At 40.1% G+C, this 20606-nt stretch overlaps 1 protein-coding gene across 1 annotated transcript in view; it reads right to left on the bottom strand.

Annotated features, from left to right (window-relative positions):
• Positions 1-6558: 6558 nt before the first annotated feature.
• The window catches only part of med16 (mediator complex subunit 16), a 33472-nt gene continuing 19424 nt past the window's right edge, over positions 6559-20606 (bottom strand). The window contains exons 10-14 of the mRNA XM_043721030.1: positions 17476-17609; positions 15127-15319; positions 8362-8578; positions 7556-7639; positions 6559-6822 (exon numbers count right to left, since the gene is read on the bottom strand). Coding sequence (XP_043576965.1) covers positions 6696-6822; positions 7556-7639; positions 8362-8578; positions 15127-15319; positions 17476-17609 — 755 coding nt within the window. The 3' untranslated portion in view covers positions 6559-6695. The remainder of the gene's footprint in view (positions 6823-7555; positions 7640-8361; positions 8579-15126; positions 15320-17475; positions 17610-20606) is intronic.

Genomic DNA, 20606 nt, shown 5'->3' with positions numbered 1-20606 from the left:
GAGGGGCATGGATAGGATAAATAGACAAAGTCTTTTTCCTGGGATCGGGGAGTCCAGAACTAGAGGGCATAGGTTTAGGGTGAGACGGGAAAGATATAAAAGAGACCTAAGGGGCAACTTTTTCACACAGAGGGTGGTGCGTGTATGGAATGAGCTGCCAGAGGATGTGGTGGAGGATGGTACAATTGCAACATTTAAGAGGCATTTGGATGGGTATAGGAATAGGAAGGGTTTGGAGGGATATGGGCTGGGTGCTGGCAGGTGGGACTAGATTGGGTTGGGATGTCTGGTCGGCGTGGACAGGTTGGACTGAAGGTTCTGTTTCCATGCTGTAAATCTCTATGACTCTATGACCAAGAACTAGTTAAATTAAAAATGAACAACTTTAAGAAATAAAGTATAACAGGGAATAATTAACTAACAACTATTTACAATTTCTTACTCTAACCTGTTACCTTCCCTTCTATAATACTAGTCTGATAAAACTCCTGATTATGATTTACAAAACAAAACTTTTTATTTCAAAAGCAGGCAGCTTTCGTTTTCTCTGAATTCTGGTCTTCTTTTTCTTCTTAGGGGTTTCTGCTTCATAGGCTACTGATCGATAAAGGTACCTTTTAAGAGGGTGATTTTTCAGGCAGTCTTTTTACATATTGGGGCTTGGCAGTTCTCCTCTCAACTGTTCAATTTTCCCTGGTCTTATACCCCCCCCCCCTCCAAGCATCAGATTGTATCATTGGCTTTTAAGAATGACAATATACTAAATTCATACTGGATTGGAGTTTGGTATTTTTGGGGATATACTTTAAACTGATTTGCCTAATTCAAATCTGTTTTGTCATTTGCAGGCAACCAGGTAACCACGTTTTTAGACCAAATGTTAGATTATATTTCTTTTCAGAACACTTGGTTCTGTTAGGTAGTTCTGTTGCTTTTAACTCTCTTAAAAGGTACACTATACCCACATCTTCATAACACCTCCACCCTTAAGAAAAAAAGAACCATCATCATGAAAAGATGGCTTCATTTTTTCTCTACTTTTTAAACACATTACCCTAACATACAGATAACTTTAATAAAAGTTTACCTTAACTTCTTCCCAAATACCTGTATGCATTAAATAAAGACAAATCTCATCTAAACTCTCAGTTAAGTTCGCGATAATGCATCTGCGATTACATTCTTCTAACCCACAACTTGAATGATTTTTAAGTGAAAAGTCTGTTACATAAGACCCCAAATAGTCTCTCATTCTTGTCTATAAAGCTTTCTAAGAATGTAAGCGGATTGTGGTCAGTGTATACAACAGTCTCAGACACATTGTTCATGACATACACATTAAAATGTTGTAAGGCCAACTGGCAGTTCAATCCCCTCCTCATCTTCCTGTAGGAATACAGCCCCAACTCCTATGTCACTAGCATCGATGGCGACGTTAAAAGGTTTTGAAAAGTTTGGTGTAGCTAAAACTGGTTTATTGGTTAATATAGCTTTCAAATGGTCGAATGCCTCCTGATATTGTTCCGTCCACCAAAACTGTGTTCTTTTTCACCAAGTTTGGAACAAACTTCTGGTAGAATCCGCTGAGTCCTAAGAATCAGCGCACCTCTTCGCGGTTGGTCATGAAAATTCCTCAATGGCCTTCGTCTTTGCATTCTGTGGGGTTAACCTTCCATAACTGATGTCCCAAGAACGTCACCTCTGCTTTTGCAAATTCTGTTTTATTTAAGTTATCACCAGTTTTGCTTCTCGTAGTTATTTAAAGAGCTCTGCCAACTGTTCCATGTGATCTTTCTAAAGATCTCTACATTGTCCAAATAGACTGCACAGTTTGTTAACCCAGCCACAAATCTGTTCATGAGTCTTTGGAATGTGGCGGGTTCATTCTTCATCCAAAGGGCATCACTTTAAACTGATATAGCCCATTTGGGGTTTCAAACGCAGAAATTTATTTTGCCGACTCTGATAAAGGTACCTGCCAGTAACACATATTAAGTTCAACTTGGTGATGTAATTGGCTTGTCTGACTTTCTTGTTACAGTCTTTATTGTTACAATCTAGGAATTGGATAGGAGTCAGATTTTGTAACGGCGTTGACCTTCTGATAATCCACACAAAATCACTGAATCCAGTCTGGTTTGGGAACTAAGACGATAGACGAACTCCATTTGCTCTGGCTTGGTTCAATGTCATCCTCATCGAGCATGGCCTCCACCTCCACCTGGACCTGTCTGGCTTTAAAAGAATTAAAGAGATAGGGATTTTATTTTACAGGAGCAGTATTGCCTACATCTACTTCATGTACAATAGCATTAGTCCTCCCCATCTGATTCTTACATATGTTCTTACACTGCAGTAACAAATCTTTCAACTGTGTTCTTTGCTCCTGAGACAGATCACTTACTAACCTATCCCACTCCTCAAGGACTTCATTTTTTAATCTATTTCGAGGCACCTCAAATTCCACGTCATCTGGATTTGATTCCTCACTCTGTGGGGCAGTAACTAACACCTTTTTCTCCAGTTCTTTCTCTCTAGTATAACATGGTTTTAACATGTTCACGTGACATACCCGATACCTTTTCTCCCCCCCATCTGGCATCTTTACTAGATAGTTCACCTGACACAACTTTTTCTCAATTTGATAGGGACCACTAAACCTGACTTTGAAGGGATCGCCTATCACTGGTAAGAGTACTAACACGTTATCCCGTTGGGAAAATGTCTGAGTCTCAGAGCCTTTATCTGCCACTTGCTTCATTCTACACTGTGCTCTCTTTAGGTGCTGTTTAGCTAACTCACCTACTCGATTTAGTCTCTCCCTCACTTCCGATACATGATGTCCAACTTTGGTCCTGTCAATTTTTCTTTCATTCATTTCAAAGGGCCTCTCACTTCAAAGAGAGTGAACCGAGTAGATCCATTTGGGGCATCTCTAATGGCAAACAATACAAATGGGATACCTTTATCCCTATCATTCGGGTAGTCCTGATGTATGCTCTCAACATGGTCTTCAAGGTCTGATGCTACCTTTCTAAAGCTCCCTGGGATTCAGGATGATACACACTGGATTTAAAGTGCTGTATACCTAAGCTATCCATAACCTTCTTAAACAGCTTAGCACCAACTGAATCCCTCTGGGTAGCCCATAACATGTGAAGAAAGCTACTAACTCCTCTACTACTCTTTTATCCTTGATATCCAGTGATGGAACTGCCTCCAAAAATCTGGTTGACACATCAATTATAGTTAACAAGTACTGGTTCCCACTTTTAGTTCTCGGGAGGGGACCTACACAATCAATTATAACCCGCCTGAAAGGTCCTTCAAGTGCGTGAATTGGCAACAACAGTGTTGGTTTTCTCACTGGCTGTGGCTTACCTACTATTTGGCAAGTATGACATGTACGGCAAAAGTTAACCACATCCTTGTGCATTCCAGGTCAAAAAAATGTTTTTGTACCTTGGCCTTTGTTACACCTAGGTGACTTCCTACAGGTAGTTCATGCACCAACCATAACACTTCCTGTCTGTATGCTACCAGCAACACAAGCCAGTGCACTTTGTCCCATTTCTCCTCTGCACTAACCTGCTGTGGTCTCCATTTCCACCTTAGGATCTTACCTTTTAGGTAACAACCTTTGAGAATATTATCTGCCTCCTTTTCAGAGTACGCATCCACATATGTATCTTTTATCACCTTGTCTTGCTGTTGCAAGTCTCTTAGCCATTCAAGACTAAACACTTCTATCTGACCCTCTGCCTTTACATCAAACAGGGTATCTGCTAACTGAACCTCAACTCCTTCATCTTTCTTTTTAACTTTCACTTTGTGCTGTGACTTTTATGATAGTAGGATCTGGTTACCACACAATCTGGGAAAACACCAGGATATGTCTGTTTTGATTCCTCAGTTTCTCAGTCTTCCTAGAGCTTCTCCACAACAAGGGGTATCACTCCCACCTTGGATTCTGCTAAATCATTCCAAAGAACAAACATGATAGTAGGATCTGGTTACCACACAATCTGGGAAAATACCAGGATATGTCCGTTTTGATTCCTCAGTTTCTCAGTCTTCCTAGAGCTTCTCCACAACAAGGGGTATCACTCCCACCTTGGATTCTGCTAAATCATTCCAAAGAACAAACTGAATTCCTGGAACTGACACACTGTCAATCACACCCACTGTAACTTCCCTAGTCTTGAGGTGGCACTCCAACCTGATCTTACACTCGGGGAATGCTAAATTTCTGTCCATCTATCCCATAAATTACCACACTCTCAGGTAACAGATCAGAAAGAGTGCATATTCGCACATCTCTTACTATCAGTGACTGGTTTGAACCTTCTGTTTCTCTCTTTCCTCATTCTTTTTCCCTTTGTTTATCCAACTCCATTTTCCTCAATTGTAATTTACGTTTTTCTGCCTCTGCTGCACTTGTCTGTTTCTCTAATACACCTAACTGTTTGAGTAGTTCGTTTACAATTTCAGCTTTACTGTTGTCCTTAGTTAAAACCAAATCTAACTTATTTGTTAATTCTAAAAGTATGTCCTTTTTGTTTCCTTCTAAACTTTCTTGGCAAAGTTGAGAATCATCTTAAAATTCTAGAACCTCTTTAGCAATTTTAAGAGCCATTTCTCTCATTTTAGTCAACTGCAAGTCACCGAAATTAAACAAATCAACTCACCTAAGTTTTATTTAAGTCCCGGATTGGCCACCAAACTGTCACGACATGGGTAAACTCTCCTGCTTAATTTAAAACCAGCAACATAGAAAAGATTTATCCTGTGCAGTGATCTGTGAAAATTCCATAGACCAAGTAAAAACTAAGAACTTTTAGAAATAAAGTATAACCGGGAATAATTAACTAACAACTATTTACAATTCCTTACTCTAACCTATCTGTTACCTTCCCTTCTATAATATTAGTCTGATAAAACTCCCGATTATGATTTACAAATCAAAATTTATCTCAAAACCAGGCAGCTTTTGTTTTCTCTGAATTCTGGTCTTTCTTTTCTTCTTAGGGGTTTCTGCTTCACAGGTTACTGATCGATAAAGGTACCTTTTAAGAGCGCTATTTTTCAGGCAGTCTTTTTACATATTGGGGCTTGGCAGTTCTCCTCTCGACTGTTCAATTTCCCCTGGTCTTATACCCCCAAAGCATCGGACAGTGTCATTGGCTTTTAAGAATGTCAATATACTAAATTCAAACTGGATTGGAATTGGTATGTTCCGGATATAGTTTAAACTGATTGGCCTAATTCAAATCTGTTTTGTCATTTCCAGGCAACCAGCTAATCGAGTTGTTCAACCAAATGTTACATTATATTTCTTTCAGAACACTTGGTTCTGTCAGTAGTTCTGTTGCTTTTAACTCTCTTAAAAAGGGTAGAGTATACCCACATCTTCATAACAAAATAAATAATCAGCAACAAAATAAATAATAAAGCCATATCAGTACGAAGACAAAGGACAAATACTTGCCCCAAAGTAGCTGAAAAATTAAGTACCAAGTACAAGAAAGGCCTATTTAAAGCTGGCTCAGTTACTGTTGTTTTGCTTAACTAATAAATTAGTGACAGTATAAGTCACTATTGTGAATTTCAGTTTAATATAGATGTGCCAAATGGCCTTCCTGCTCTTAAAACCTTTCACTCATGTTTACACACTTACATCCAGTTCCCCAGATCTTTCTCTAATTCCTGCCATCAGTCTTCTTTCATCACATTTTCAACCATAATTTTTCCAGCTCCTATTCCCACCCTCTGCCTTACCTTTAAAATCTCTAGTGTCCACTTTATTCTGGTTGTTCAGAACCTATACAGGTGCTCTGGGCTACACCAGTGTTAGAGGTTGATCAATATAATTCTGCTAACATTGACCAACTTCTTCTGCCACTAGATGAAACCTGGTCAATTAAAACTTCATCCGGAGAGTTTAATTTTAATATTTAGTTATTATTAATTGTTATGATGGCCCTCTTATGGTGCATTGGCCATGTCCCTACCCTGGACCAAGAGGCCCAGGTTCAAGTCCCACTTGCTCCAGAAGTTTGTTATAACATCTCTGAGTAGGTTGATTAGAAGAATAAGAAATCTATTATTCTAAGTCATTGAGATCACAGGTTTGGAAGGCAAGGTCTAAGCAGCCTTGCTGAGTTGTTGCAGTGAATCTTGTAGATGGTACACACTGCTACCACAATTGACAGGGATTGTATAATTTCTTGAGATGCTGAAGCAATGTTCAAAACTCATAACATCAGCAAACATCCCCACTTCTGACCTTATGATAAAGAGAAATTAATTGTTGAATTAACTAGCTAAAGATGGTTTGGCTTAGGATACTACCTTCTGGAACTTCTGCAATGCTGTCCTGGAGTTGAGATGAGTGATATCCAACCACCACAACCATCTTCCTTTACTTCAAGTAAGACTCCAACCAGTGGAGAGGTTTGCCCAAGGCAGTAACCCTCATTTCCTTCTGGAGGTCAGCTCATTTGTTTATATTTGGACTAATGAAATAAAAATCAGAAAAATAGCCAAGAAAACTAAGCGTTCTATGAAACAAGTTCATTTATTATAATAAAAATTCTATCAAAACTCAGTTTTTTGGTGAGAATTAGAGGCAATATATACTTTCCAACTGATATCTTCGAATGCATATTTTGTCTTATCCTTATAACAAAGATTATTCAGGACAGACTAATGGACACTTTGCGCCATAGCCCTCCGCACAAACAGTTCTTAATCCACCGTTGCTCCCATTGTTTAACTGCAGTCGACTTGTTTGGTGATTTCAACATGGTGTTACACCCACATCTGTTTGAAAGAAAAAAAAAGAATTCAGTCATTCCAATCTAACCCTTAGACATCAAACTCCAGGTTAAACATATATTTCATACAAATGGCAGTACTTTTGCTGAATAGGCATTACCTCCAGAGGTTATACCTGAATAGGTATAACCTCGCTCCCCAACCCCATCCCCTCACTGGAGCAGTCAGACTGGACACCAACAACAAGACTGCTGCTGCTGCTGCCTTTTGGAGGGTGAGTCTCCAAATAGCATAAACACACAAGTTCTTTGACAGGTTCCACCTTTGCCCTGTACAGGACAATGTTGGAGAGATTATCTAGGGAAGCGGGGTTTAGGGTACAAGAGAGAGAGAGACAGACAGTCATTTATAGACGGTGCCTGTGCTCCCATCAGTCCAGGACTGTTCTTGGCAGCACTTTTAATCACTGTAAACAAAAAACACGATCAGTGTTGGACACATGTCTTTGATGTTACATTTCTGTCGGGACCTCGACATCTCCTTTGGATAATCCGATTTTTGGATAATTGGTATTCGGATAATCGAGGTTTCTCTGTAGACAGATTCACAGTTAGAGCAATGTGGGGAGATTTTGTGGTCAACTTAATACTTATACTTATCATCACAAAAAAAGAATTCTGACAAATGAAGCAGCTGGATCTATGAAAACCCATCACTGGTGTTCAGCTGTACAGGTAAACTCTTACATAAATTGCCTTTTCATTTTTTTGCTGCTTACCTAGTACAGGATTTGGTTTCTTCAGTTGGACAGACTCCTAAACTAAGTCTCCTTAAGTTGTCCATTTTCTGATACCCTGGTGATCTGCATGTAACATGAATTTGAAAGCATATCAGGTATAATGACAAGGAATTATTATGACAGAGTAATACAGTGGGGTTTATTTACATGCATTCCAATTAGTGGGAAAACAAAGTTTAAATCTGTTATGGTGCTTCAGCTTTTTGCTTGGGCTGACAGCAGAAATTATTCAGTATTTATTCTGAACAGGATTGTATTTATTCATATGGAGCTTACTGGAGCTGGCTGCCCAACATCCTGGACACAGGTCTATGACTGCAGCAAAGAATCGTTCAGTTATTAAGCTCATTTAGTACTCTCCATCCTCCTCGCCATGCTGAGAATTTGGACTGAGCACATGTAAGGAATACAAGATTTCATTCTGGAATCTCAACCAAGCATCCTAGAGGATGTTCATTTCCAAACTTCAATAACAATATTAAATCAAGGAAAATGTTTACAATACTAAGGCTTGTTGACTATCAGTGCTATTTCGGAGTCTTTCCTGAAGGCAGCCCAATATTTAGCTATGGCAGCTCTTAAATTGACATGCAGTACAACAGACAAATAAGAAAACATTTTTCAACAGAAAGTCAGAAGTTCATTCTCAAATAAATGTCATCAGTGTTAGTGCATTTATACACATTAATACAGGAGCTTGTAAAACTATTCATAATGGCATTAAAGCAAACTCAGCATGGTAAGAACAACTAGGTGAGCATTAAAAAGCAAAATAGGAAAATTACCTTGCAAAAATATCTAGCTGAGAGGTTGCAAAGTGACTGGGTACACTGATCGGCTTTCCAAACTGCAGTTTTAACAGCTGTTTACTCTGTAATTTGCCAATAATTCCATCATTCACTGGCAACCAGTCCATGCTGGGAACAAGCAGTTGGCTGGGAAGCAGACAACATTCATCAATCAGATTGTCATCAGGTTCAGTTATATGATTTTCATCTCTACCTGAAAAAAGCATTGCGAGAAGCATTAGACTTTACAAAAAGCAACTTTATATTATTTATTAAGCTGCAAGTTTGGTTTCTTGGGCATTCAACATTTACAATATTAAATAATATTGAATGCTAAGTACAGAAAAAAAAGAAAAAAACTTTATAAACAGCAAATGAAGGAAATATTATTTTTTCCTTCTGAGTAGCTATACACCCTCCATCAGGTGGCAGACTTTAATCTTAGCTACTGCAGTCCCAATAATGTTTCAACTTAATCATATTCTGTCCTTTGTAAAAGACTGGACATTAACTAATGCACCCATTGAAAAGCATCCCTCAGATCCAAAGTAATAGCCAACTAGCAAGACAACGAAAGCTCGTAGATATGAGAATCTTCCTTTTTGAATATTAAAATTACAAAGCTCAGTAATAAACAAAGTTAGCAAGAATTTATATTATTGATCACCATTTCTAATCCTTCATGTGTTAGGTCAGCGATCGTATGTGCCCCCTGCACATATCTATTTCAGACTTTTGTTTCCTTTAGTAGGGGAAATCTTAGACTAGGGGACATAGTTTAAACAAATGACCCTTTATTTTGTAGCTGAGATGCAGAAGAATTTATTTGCTCAGAGGATACTGAATGTCTGGAATTCTCTAACCCAGAGTTGTAGATGCTCAATCACAAAGTATTGAAATAGAGGAGTTGAGACCTAGGGTAACATCAGCTGTTATAGAATAGTAGGATAGGGTTTAAGAGATTAATGTTCTCCTTCTGCTTCTATTTCTTATGTTCAATTTACACTTACTGAGTTCTAGTCTTAAAATTTTAAAATGTGGTGAAGCAAATTAATTGTGTTTTTAAAAAGTTTCAGACTTAGATTTATGGCTAGATGCTCTAACTATATCCCAATAATGTGACTTCAGTTCAACTTCAGAAGACCACTTTCCATATAACAATTTTTCTTTGACTCATATCAAATTTCCTGTGTGCTGTCTCTTGTGCTGTGAGCCATTTTTAGGAGGTACACGGATCCAGCTCACATAGTAGCACCCTTACAAACCTATTATATTAGTCTGAGTGGGAATCAAGCTAAGGACATGCAATGCTAAAGTATCATGTTAAATCACTATCACTCAAACTTCAGAACTTTTGTTTTAAGTAAACGGCAAGGAATATTTCACAAATTAATCAATAGAGATAAAGCTAACCCAAGACCTAATCCCGACATAATGCTTTATTCCTGAATGCTAGAATTTATTTCAGTATTGTGTTACAGACTCAGTTATTTCTACAGTCAGGACTGCAAATTAATATTCTCTTGGGGGAAACAATATGCCACAATTAGTTTGCCATTTTCTAACACATAAGGAGATGTGAGCATCCATAAGTTTAACAAAAAGGTTCCAGTTTACTTATTTAAAAAAATACACCGAAAGGGAGTAATTTTTAATAGTAAAACTTGAAATAAATCCAGCAAAACACATTCTGAAACTGTAGTACTACAGGACATAACACAACTGAATACACTGAGGCAGTCCGTTACTTAAGTAGCTGATCAAAATTATTCAACAGCTTTCTGGATTAAAATGGCAGGGAGAAATTTTCTGAATTGGATTGTCTTACTTTACGGACTAATGTATGAACTGAACAGAAGATTACCACTCAACCCTTCAAGGCCCCTCCATCATGCAATAAGGTCATGGCTGATCAGTTTGTTTCTGAAATCCAGATTCCCATCCATGCCTGATAACATTAGATTCTTTTTAGACAAGGGAATCAACCTACTTCCATTTTAAAAATAATCACTAATCGTGACCTCAACTCAGAAGGTGGAGGAGATAGGGTCATTGAATTTTTAAAGAGAGAGGTGGGTAGATCCTTGTTAGGAAAACAAATCTAGGGTTACTGGGATTTAAGGGAAAGTGGAATCCTGATCAGTCAGGATCTTATCAATCCTGTTCTGCAAGAATAAACAGCCTTTCCCCATGCATCTTGTCAAGATAGTTGTTTTAAAACATGTGTTACATTATGATTCACACATGTATTGGGACATAATTTTACACCACAATAGTTTAGGATGTTATAAACCTAAATCAAATAATCCCTCCCTTCTTCTTTTAAATCCAAAGAAATCAAACTCAGGCAGTTCAATATTGCCTCATAAGACAACCTATCTATTCCAGGTATCAAACTAATAAAACTTCTCTAAACCACCACCTACAACGTATTTACGTCTTTTCTAAATAAGGAGATGGAAACTACACATAGCATTTGATATGTGGTCTCATCAATACCCTGTATAACTGAAGCATAACACCCCTAATTTTAAGTTCAATTCATCTTTTGATAAAGTATAACATCCTATTATGTTTCTTAATCATTTACTGTACCTCTATACTAACTTAGTGATGTGAATTAGATCTACTAGCTCCTGCAACTTGGAATGCTGCTGTCATTCTCCAATTAAATAATATTGCTTTTTTATTCTTCTTGTCAAAGCGAGCAACTTCACATTATACCACACTATATTCCATATGCCAGATCTTTGCCCACTCACTTTAATCTGGTTGTAATGGTTTGCATCAATTTTTTCACAACTTCACAAGATGCTTTTCTATGTACCTTCTGTCATCAGCAAATTTAGCTACCATGTCATTAATGTGTTCATCTAAATCATTGATATATATTGTGAAAAACCAGAGGGCAGCACAGATACCTGCAGGAATCTGTCACACCCTGCTAAACTGATAAAGAACAGTTTATACATACTCTGTTTTCCACCAGCTAGTCAATCTTCTATTCATGCTACTATGTAATCCCCTACATCATGAGATCCTGATTTGCATAATAATCTCATGTGGAACTTTGTCAAATGCCTTCTGGACATCAAAGTATAGTACATCAATGTCTCTCCTTTATCCACAACTACACTATGCTATGCCTTGAAAAATTCCAATAAATCGGTTAAACACCATTTCATTTTCACAAATCCATCCTGACTTTTCTTTGTTACCTTCAGTTTCCCCAAGTGCCCAAACCTCCTTAATGATCAATTCAAACATCACCCACATAACACGTCCAGCAAATTGCTTCATGTTTTCTGCCTCCTTTACTTTCAAATATTAATTTGATTGGAACATAAAGGATTACTTTGATCTAATATTTACAGATGATCACCAACTTCAACACAATCTTATCTAAATAATATATGCAATTTGCCTCTACCCCCTTTAGAAACAAACTGACTAAACCTGGATGAAAATGCCAGCTGGAAGAAAACGAGGACTGCAGAAGGTGGAGATCAGAGTCGAAACATGCGGTGCTGGAAAAGCACAGCCAGTGAGGCAGCATCTGAGGAGCAGGAGAATTGATGTTTCGAGCATGAGCTCTTCATCAGGAATGGCAGGGTGGCCCAAGGGGGCTGAGAGATAAATGGGAGTCAAGTTAGAAGATTGGATCTGGGATAAGGTGGGGGTGGGAGGGGGAGAGAAATGAAGACACTGGTGAACTCCACATTGATCCTGTGCGGTTGGAGGGTCCAAAGGCTAAAGATGATGCGTTGGGTGGCTACAGTTTGGTGGAGTGGGAGGAGGAGTTAGTGTTCGGCCACAGGGGTTGTTTAGTCAGTGTGTTCCAGAGATGTTCTGTGAAATGTTCTGCAAGTTGGCATCCTGTTCCCCCAATGTGGAGGAGACCACATTGAGAACAATGCACGCAGTAGATGACGGTGTGTGGAAGTACAGGTAAATCTTTGTTGGATGTGGAAGGATCCTTTATGGCCTTGGATGGAGGTGAGGGGGGAGGTGTGGGTGCACGTTTTGCATTTCTTGCAGTGGCAGGGGAGGGTGGGTTGGTGGGGGGGGCCTGGACCTAACAAGAGAGTCACAGAGGGAATGGTCACTGCAGAATGCAGATAGGGGTGGGAAGGGAAACACATCCCTGGTGGTGGGTTCTGTTTGTAGATGGCGGAAATGGTGTAGGATGATGCTTTGTATCCAGAGGTTGGTGGGATGGAAAGTGAGGACTAGAGGTGTTCTGTCCTTGGTATGATCAGAGGAGTGGGGTTCAAGGACGGAGGTGTGGGAAGTGGAGGAGATGTACTGGCGGGCATCACTGACCACGTGGGAGAGGAAATTGCGGTCATTAAGGAAGGAAGTCATCTGGGATGTTGTATGTTCTATGGTGGAATTGGTCTTCCTGGGAGCAGATGCGGTGGAGGCGGAGGAATTGGGAGTAGGGGATTGCATTTTTACAGGAGACATGTTGGGAGGTGGTGTAGTCCAGGTAGCTGTGGGTGTCAGTGGGTTGAAGTAGATGTCAATGTTGAGCCGGTCACCGGAAATGGAGCTGAAGAGGTCCAGGAAGGGGAGGAAGGTGTCAGAGATGGTCCAGGTGAACTTTAGGTCTGGGTGGAAGGTGTTAGTGAAGTTGATGAACCGTTCAACCTCCTCGTGGGAGCATGAGGTGGCACTGATACAGTCATCGATGTAACAGAGGAAAAGGTGGGGAATGGTGCTGGGTTAGATGCAAAAGATGGACTGTTCCACGTACCCAATGAACAGGCAGGTATTGCTGGGTCCCATGGGGGTGCCCATGGCTACCCCTTTTCTTTGGAGGTAATGGGAGGATTTGAAGGAGAAAATGTTGAGGGTGAGGAGCAGTTCAGTCAATTGAATGAGTGTGCCAGTGGAAGGGCCGGCAGGAGAGGACGGTTTGGAGGCCTTCGTCATGGCGGATGGATCTGTACAAGGACTGGATGTCCAAAGTGAAGATGAGGCATTGGGGGCCAGGGAAATGAAAGTCACGGAGCAGGTGAAGGGCGTGAGTGGTGTCCCAAACATACGTGGGGAGATCCTGGACCAAGGGGAACAGGATGGTGTCAAGGTATGCAGAGATACGTTTGGTGGGGTAGAAGCAAGCTGAGATGATAGGTCGATCAGTGCAATCAGGTTTGTAAATTTTGAGTAGGAGGTAAAACCAGGCGCTGTGGGGTTCCCAGACCATGAGGTTGGAGGTTGTTGGCGGGAGATCCCCTGAGATGAGGAGGTTGTGGATAGTCGGGAAGATGATGGTTTGGTGGTGGGAGGTGAGGTCATGGTTGAGGGGGCAGTAGGAGGAGGTGTCTGTGAGTTGGCACCTGGCTTCAGTGGTGTAGAGGTCGGTGTGCCAAACTGCCACTGCTCCCCTCTCGTCTGCTGGCTTGATAGTGAGGTTGGGGAGGGAGTGGAGGGCTGTGCATTGCAAAGGTGAGAGGTCAGAGTGGGTGAGGGGTGTGGACAGGTTGAGGCAGACAATGTGATGGTGGCAGTTGGAGATGAAGAGATCGAGGGCGGGTAACAGACCAGTACAGGGTGTCCAGATGGATTGGGGTGAGAGTCCTAATGGAAAAAGGTAAGCATTGATAAAGGAGGCAGCGGCAGCGGACAAAAAGTTCGATGTTGCAATTCCAGAAGGACTAATTCCACCATAGAAAATCCCAAATAGCCTCCTGCTTCAAGGATTGCAATTTCCACTCCCACATGGTTAACGATGCTCTCCAGTGCATCTCATTCACTTCCCACACTTCCGACCTTGACCCCCACCCCTCCAATCGCAAAAAGCACAGAACACTCCTGGTCCTCACCTTCCACCCCATCAACCTCCGCCATTTCCACCACCTACAAACAGAACCCACCACCAGGAATATATTTCCCTCCCCACCCCTCTGCATTCTGCAGAGACCACTCCCTCTGCAACTCCCTTGTTAGGTCCACGCCCCCCAACAACCCACCCTCCACTCCCAGCACCTTCCCATGCCACAGCAAGAAGTGCAAAACCTGCACCCACACCACTCTCCTCACCTCCGTCCAAGGCCGCAAGGGATCCTTTCACATTCAACAGAGATTTACCTGTATTTCCACAAACGTCATCTACTGTGTCCATTGTTCTTGATGTGGTCTCCCCTACATTGGGGAAACAGGATGCCAACTTGCAGAATGTTTCAGAGAACATCTCTGGGACACAAGCACTAAACAACCCCAACACACTTCGACCGAACACTTCAACTCCACCCCCATCCCCCCACTTCGCCAAGGACATGTGAATCCTGGGCCTCCTACACCTCAAAACTCCAGCCACCCAATGCCTGGAGGAAGAACGCCTCATCTCCCACCTTTGGACCCTCCAATCGCAAGGAATCAATGTCGATTTCACCAGTTTCCTCATCTCCACACCTTCCACCTCACCCCCCCCCCCCAAAATCCCAGATCCAACTTTCCAACTCAGCACCGCCCTCTTGAACTGTCTTACCTGTCCATCTTCCTTCCTACCTATCCGCTCCACCCTCCTCTCCGACCTATCGCCATCACCTCGTATCTTCATCTACCTATTGCATTCCCAGTTACCTTCCCCCAGCCCCACGCCTACTTATATCTCAGCTCCCTTGGGCCACCCCCTCATTCCTGATGAAGAGTTCATACTCAAAACGTCGACTCTCCTGCTCCTCAGGTGCAGCCTGACTGACTGTGCTTTTCCAGCACCATGGTTTTGAAAATGCCAGGTGTACAATTTGAACTTACAGCAGAGCCAGAGTTTGGTGAGCAGTCGGAAGAGCAGTGACATGCTATCTTGGGTGTCGGATGTCGCGGTGTATATTGGCAGACAACCAGGCTTAAGGAGACCCCATATTCGGATCACCACCATTAGCTCTCTGAGCATTCCAAGCGAGGTGCCATCTCTGAGGAAACTAAATCCTGGCCGAACTGGAGAACCCTGAAAATACAGATTGTAACACCAGTACGACACTAACCCACACTCTGAAGAAGCAAAGTACGGAAGAAGGACTGTTTGATCAAAATATATTCTTGCCAATTATTTTGTTATTATTTTTGTGGTGTAGAGTTAATTCTGCCTTAGTAATCTTTGTGTATCATTCCCTTCCCTGCTGTGCTGTGCAAACATCGCTGTATGGGAAATAACTACCTCCATTTCAGATTCAATCCTATTCTATCACAGTGAACTATGATTTCAGACAAGCTCAGCAACAGCTGCAGAACCTCCTAACCCTCAGGATGCTACCATCTGGGAAATTTTCATTCACAATTAGCAGCAGGGTTTCTGAAAGATTGCATTTGTCCTTCATTGTTTTGAAGTCACTGGAATAGCTCAAAAAGAGAGATCTGATTAAATAGCAATAACAGAAGTTGCTGGAAAAACTCAGCAGGTCTGACAGCATCTGTGGAGAGAAATCAGAGTCAATGTTTTGAGTTCAGTGAGCCTTCTTTGGAACGGTTCTGAAGAAGTGTCACTGACCCAAAACATTAACTCTGGTTTCTCTCCACAGATGCTGCCAGACCTGCTGAGTTTTCCAGCAAAATTGTTTTTGTTTCTGACTTGCAGCATCTGCAGTTCTTTTGGCTTTTTTAATCTGATAACTGATTAACCAAAAAGCAGCTAATATGACATGAATGTATATTGTTCTTGTAGATCAAGTGGTCTGAATAAAGATATACATACATTTGAAAAGAAGAACAGGAATATACTAATTGGTGCTTCAAATCCATCACATTCAGACATGATCAGCCTCATTTACATTTACAAATGTAGTTGAGACAAATGTCATAGATGTAGTTACAAATTAGAAGGGTACACAGATAATGTTAGGAAGACAATCACGTTTAGTATAATTACTAGCAAGGTTAGATTAGATTAGATTAGATTAGATTAGATTCGGCCCAACAAGTCCACACCGACCCGCCGAAGCGTAACCCACCCATTCCCCTACATTTACCCCTTTTCCTAACACTACGGGCAATTTAGCATGGCCAATTCACTTGACGTGCACATCTTTAATTGTGCTGAATATATGTATGTGATGTATGTTCTATGCAAACTCACTCTCCTTCGTCATATAATTGCTGGAATAAAGGTGTGGGGGGAAAATGAGGAAAAACTGACATTTCTTTCTGACTAAGTAAATATAGTCAAGCTGCAGCAGGTCAACGTAACTGTTCAATCTAACTACCACAAATATCTTACTACTTGCTTTCCATTCTCTTGCCTTTTCCATGAATATTATTGTACGTTATGCCATAATAATGGAACTAAAATCTCACATTTCTAAATGCTCAAGAAATATTCGTACACTGATCAGCATTCCTCAAGTTTCATGCCTCGGACATAATGGTTAGAGGTAGCCTGATTGTAAACATTTTGTGCAAACCCCAGATGTTATTTGTGGGCATATTTTGTATTCTGTTTAGGCACTCAAAATATTGAATTCTTATCCAAAACACCATTAAATAATCATAGGAACCAAAAAGGAAGTGCAAAAGGTAAGCAACAGAAGCTGCCTAATTTAACAGGACATAAGTGCTCCTCAATCACGTTCATGTGACCTTGATCCAATATTCATCTAATGGATGGATCAAACCAAATTTAAAAAAAGGCAATTGATATCTTCTTCAATGGACTTGCTATAGCAAAGAATAGAATATTTTTAAAAACAAAATGGGGACAAAATTTGGAATTAGTTGGCATTAAATGAGTAAAACAATGCAGTACCCATTACAGAGTAACTTTTACTGTAAGTAGCAAAATAACACATTATCGGTTAGCCTCTGTCACATTTCCTAATCGGAGGAACAGTTTCACTTTTGGACTAAGGCACACTTGTTCATTGTTGCCTGTACTCTGAGATTGTTGAGGACAGAAATTTCTCAAACACTTAGAAAGAGAATCAAATTGATACTGCGAACATCCTGTTCAAAGAACTGAAATACTTATGCAAAATTGTTGGTGATGGACTGAACAATGCAGCCTTTAATCTTTGGGAAAGATTCTGAAAAGTTTTGATCTCTTTCTTGGCATAAATTCTATTTTGATAAAAAATATTTAAGTATGCCACTCTATATTAGGACTATACTCACTTGATTTGGCAAACTAGCCAGAAGGTATAGCACAAAGTCTCCAACCCACTGTATGAGCTGCTGAAGTGACTGTAACACCCATGCATCCAGGACAAACTCTTCAGTTTTCAGATTTATCATAACTTTATCGATATCTGAAACAAACATGTCAGTTAGACCCTGTAAACAACTGGTCACTTAAAGAATAGAAACATCAAACATACTTTTTGTTTCTTTAAACATTCATACAACATGGATGTTGCTGGCAAGGTCAGCACTGACTTCTCATTCCCGACTTCTCATTCCCAATTGCTGTTGAAGAGGATGGATAGGCTGCTTTCTTAAACCACTACAGTTCATTGCTATGTAGATACAAACAAGTTAGGTGGGGTCTTCCAGAATTTTGACTTGCAGGTGGTGCTGGTCCTATATGGCTGCTGCAGTTGTTTCCAGGCTTAGGGCTGGAAGGTGCTGAAGAAACCTCATTAATCTGCTGAATAAATCCATTTGCAGCAGTTACAGTACAGAGGGAGTGAATGCTTGAGGTGGTAAATGAGCAGTTAATCAAGTTGTTTTGTTTCTTAACCATTGAAATTCCAAGGAATAGAATCCTTATTTATGTAATCACTCCTTGTAAATTAACTCTTCAATTCCAGATGCCATTTGAAAAAGCTAATTGGAATTACATCCACTGCCTATGGATACTTCCTAAGATGTGACGCCCAGACTATATGTATTATTGAAGGTGTGACATAACCTGCGCTTTGTATAGCAGATTATGTCACACCTTCAATAATACATAGAGTAAGCACTAGTACTCCATCCTCAAACATAAAAGCAAGTATTCCACTTGCATTTTTAATTATTTTCTGTAGTTCTTAATATTTTAATGATCTTTGGACTGTCCCACCCAACTACTTCCATCATGTCTCTTTGGACTCCATGGCTTCTGGCTATTCTCTATTTAGAAACCGTTCTGCTCTAACCTTTTTAGGTCCAAAATGGGTGACATCACATTTGCCTACATCAAAGTTCATTTCCCACAACTTCGTCTACCTAATCAGCAATACACTTCTGTTTATAATACTGTCTCTAGCAAATTAGGATATAAGACTTTCTACAGAAATCATTTGATGTGGGGGCTCTGTCACTGTCATTTTTCTCTTCATTTTTGTGGTTTTCCTTAAGCAAATTTAGAAAGTTCCTGACCCTGAATCAATATTGGTTCTTTTGCAATGTCTGGCATGTTGACCTCTTCTTCCAATGTAAAGGATAACATTAAGTAATTAGAAACATGTCCATCCGTTTCTCCTTTAAGAGGATTGTTTGACTCCAGTTAGACATAGCGCTTCAAACAGTATGTGCCCTCCTCATTCTTCCCACCAAAGTGTATTACCTTGCATCAGGTTTGTCACAGTTTTCCTGTACATTTACTAAAACCAACAATTTTGCGTCATCTATGTTGAACTTGTACTTCAATTCAAGTCCAAACATAATTGCAAAAAGCCAATAATCCTTGATCACTAATACCCACCATCTGACAAATTGATTAATTCTTACTCTGCTTTTCTTTTGTAAAAAGTTTTCTATCCAGATTGCTACTCGTCATGTGACTCTACATCTCCTAAAGCTCTGCCATATATATCTATAGTCTACAAACAAAAGAAACCTGAAAGCAGCTTTGTAAACACAGGGTTTTGTAGTTGACCAAAGGAGTCTTGAGAAAGAGTCGTAAAACTCCATTAGAAAAATGAGTTCTTCATATGTTACAGAACAGCAGCATTAAACATAAGGTAATTCAGTCATACTTTTGTTTGAGAAAATCTGAAAGCACGCCATACCATTATACATATGGGTTGTCGTAGCTAAATTTGGGAACAAACAGAGGCAGTCATTGCTTTGTTTTTTTAGGTAGACTGCTTCACACAGTGTTGTTGCCAGTTGGGCAAACTAGCTCCTAGAAGGATAGGAACTACAGTTTTCATGAGGAAGGCAGAGTTTCAAAAGAGGAGCAAATTACTGCAGATGCTGGAATCTGTGTTAAAACTAACAAATGCTGGAGATCACAGCAGGTCAGGCAGCATCCATGGAGGGAGGGAGGGAGGGAGGGAGGGAGGGAGGGAGAGAGGGAGAAATCTCGTGTTTCTAGATGACTCTGATGAGAAGTCATTTAGATTCAAAACGTTAGATTACTCTCTCTCTCTCTATATATGGATACTGCCCGACCCACTGTGATCTCCAGAGTTTTGAAAGACTTTGGTAATTGAGATTGATGATTTGTATGCTGAATGGACTACTAGGTCAACTAATGATATTGCTATTCGTTATATCTGCCAGTTAATGCAAAATTTATCTTTTCAATTTGTCTGTGAATACAGATTTAATTTACATTGATTCTGGATTTAAAAGTATGGGTGGTTAGCTAAGTATATTTATTCTGTTTTGCTCAACTATTTTATAATGAAAATTCTTTGGTTTTAAACTGTGGAATTTTGTGCCTTCATGGGTTTTTGTAAATAACTGGGATTTCAGGTATCTTTTTGTTTTAAAAAGTTACTGGTCTCTACTGAGATTGTTACAATTTCATTTTGGAAAAGTAGTTAGAAGATTTACTCTAGCTTGCAGCTCATGGAAAAAAATCTACAGTGGTCCTCCAAAAGCCTTGTAACAGAATACAGTCAGAGTTAACTTGAAAAACTGTGGAAAAATAATGGATATCTGAGCAGGGAGCTGAAGCATCCAGCGTTGACAGATCCAGGTAGCCAAAAAATAAACAAATGGAAGGATTACAACAGAATCCTACTCTGGAGAACGTTTGGAACATTGAGGAGAATTAAAGTGAATTCCAGAGTGGTGTGGTATACTTTTGGATTGATTTATACCAAAGTCAATACACCCTCAAGATTATTGTAATGTATAAGAAAATCCCTGGGAGAGAGGGGTTAGAGAAATAAAAAAGTGAAACGGAGCTCATAATAGTGTAGGAGAAAGTGAGGACTGCAGATGCTGGAGATCAGAGCTGAAAATGTGTTGCTGGAAAAGCAATACATTTTCAGCTCATAATAGTGTAGTTTGAAGCTATGTAAATTAAGTTTAGATTAGATTAGATTAGATTACTTACAGTGTGGAAACAGGCCCTTCGGCCCAACAAG

Source organism: Chiloscyllium plagiosum, chromosome 31 (assembly GCF_004010195.1).
Source record: "Chiloscyllium plagiosum isolate BGI_BamShark_2017 chromosome 31, ASM401019v2, whole genome shotgun sequence".
Classification (NCBI taxonomy): Eukaryota; Metazoa; Chordata; class Chondrichthyes; order Orectolobiformes; family Hemiscylliidae; genus Chiloscyllium; species Chiloscyllium plagiosum.
Note: the sequence above shows the minus strand (reverse complement) of the source record. Positions and strands in the feature narration are given on the sequence as shown.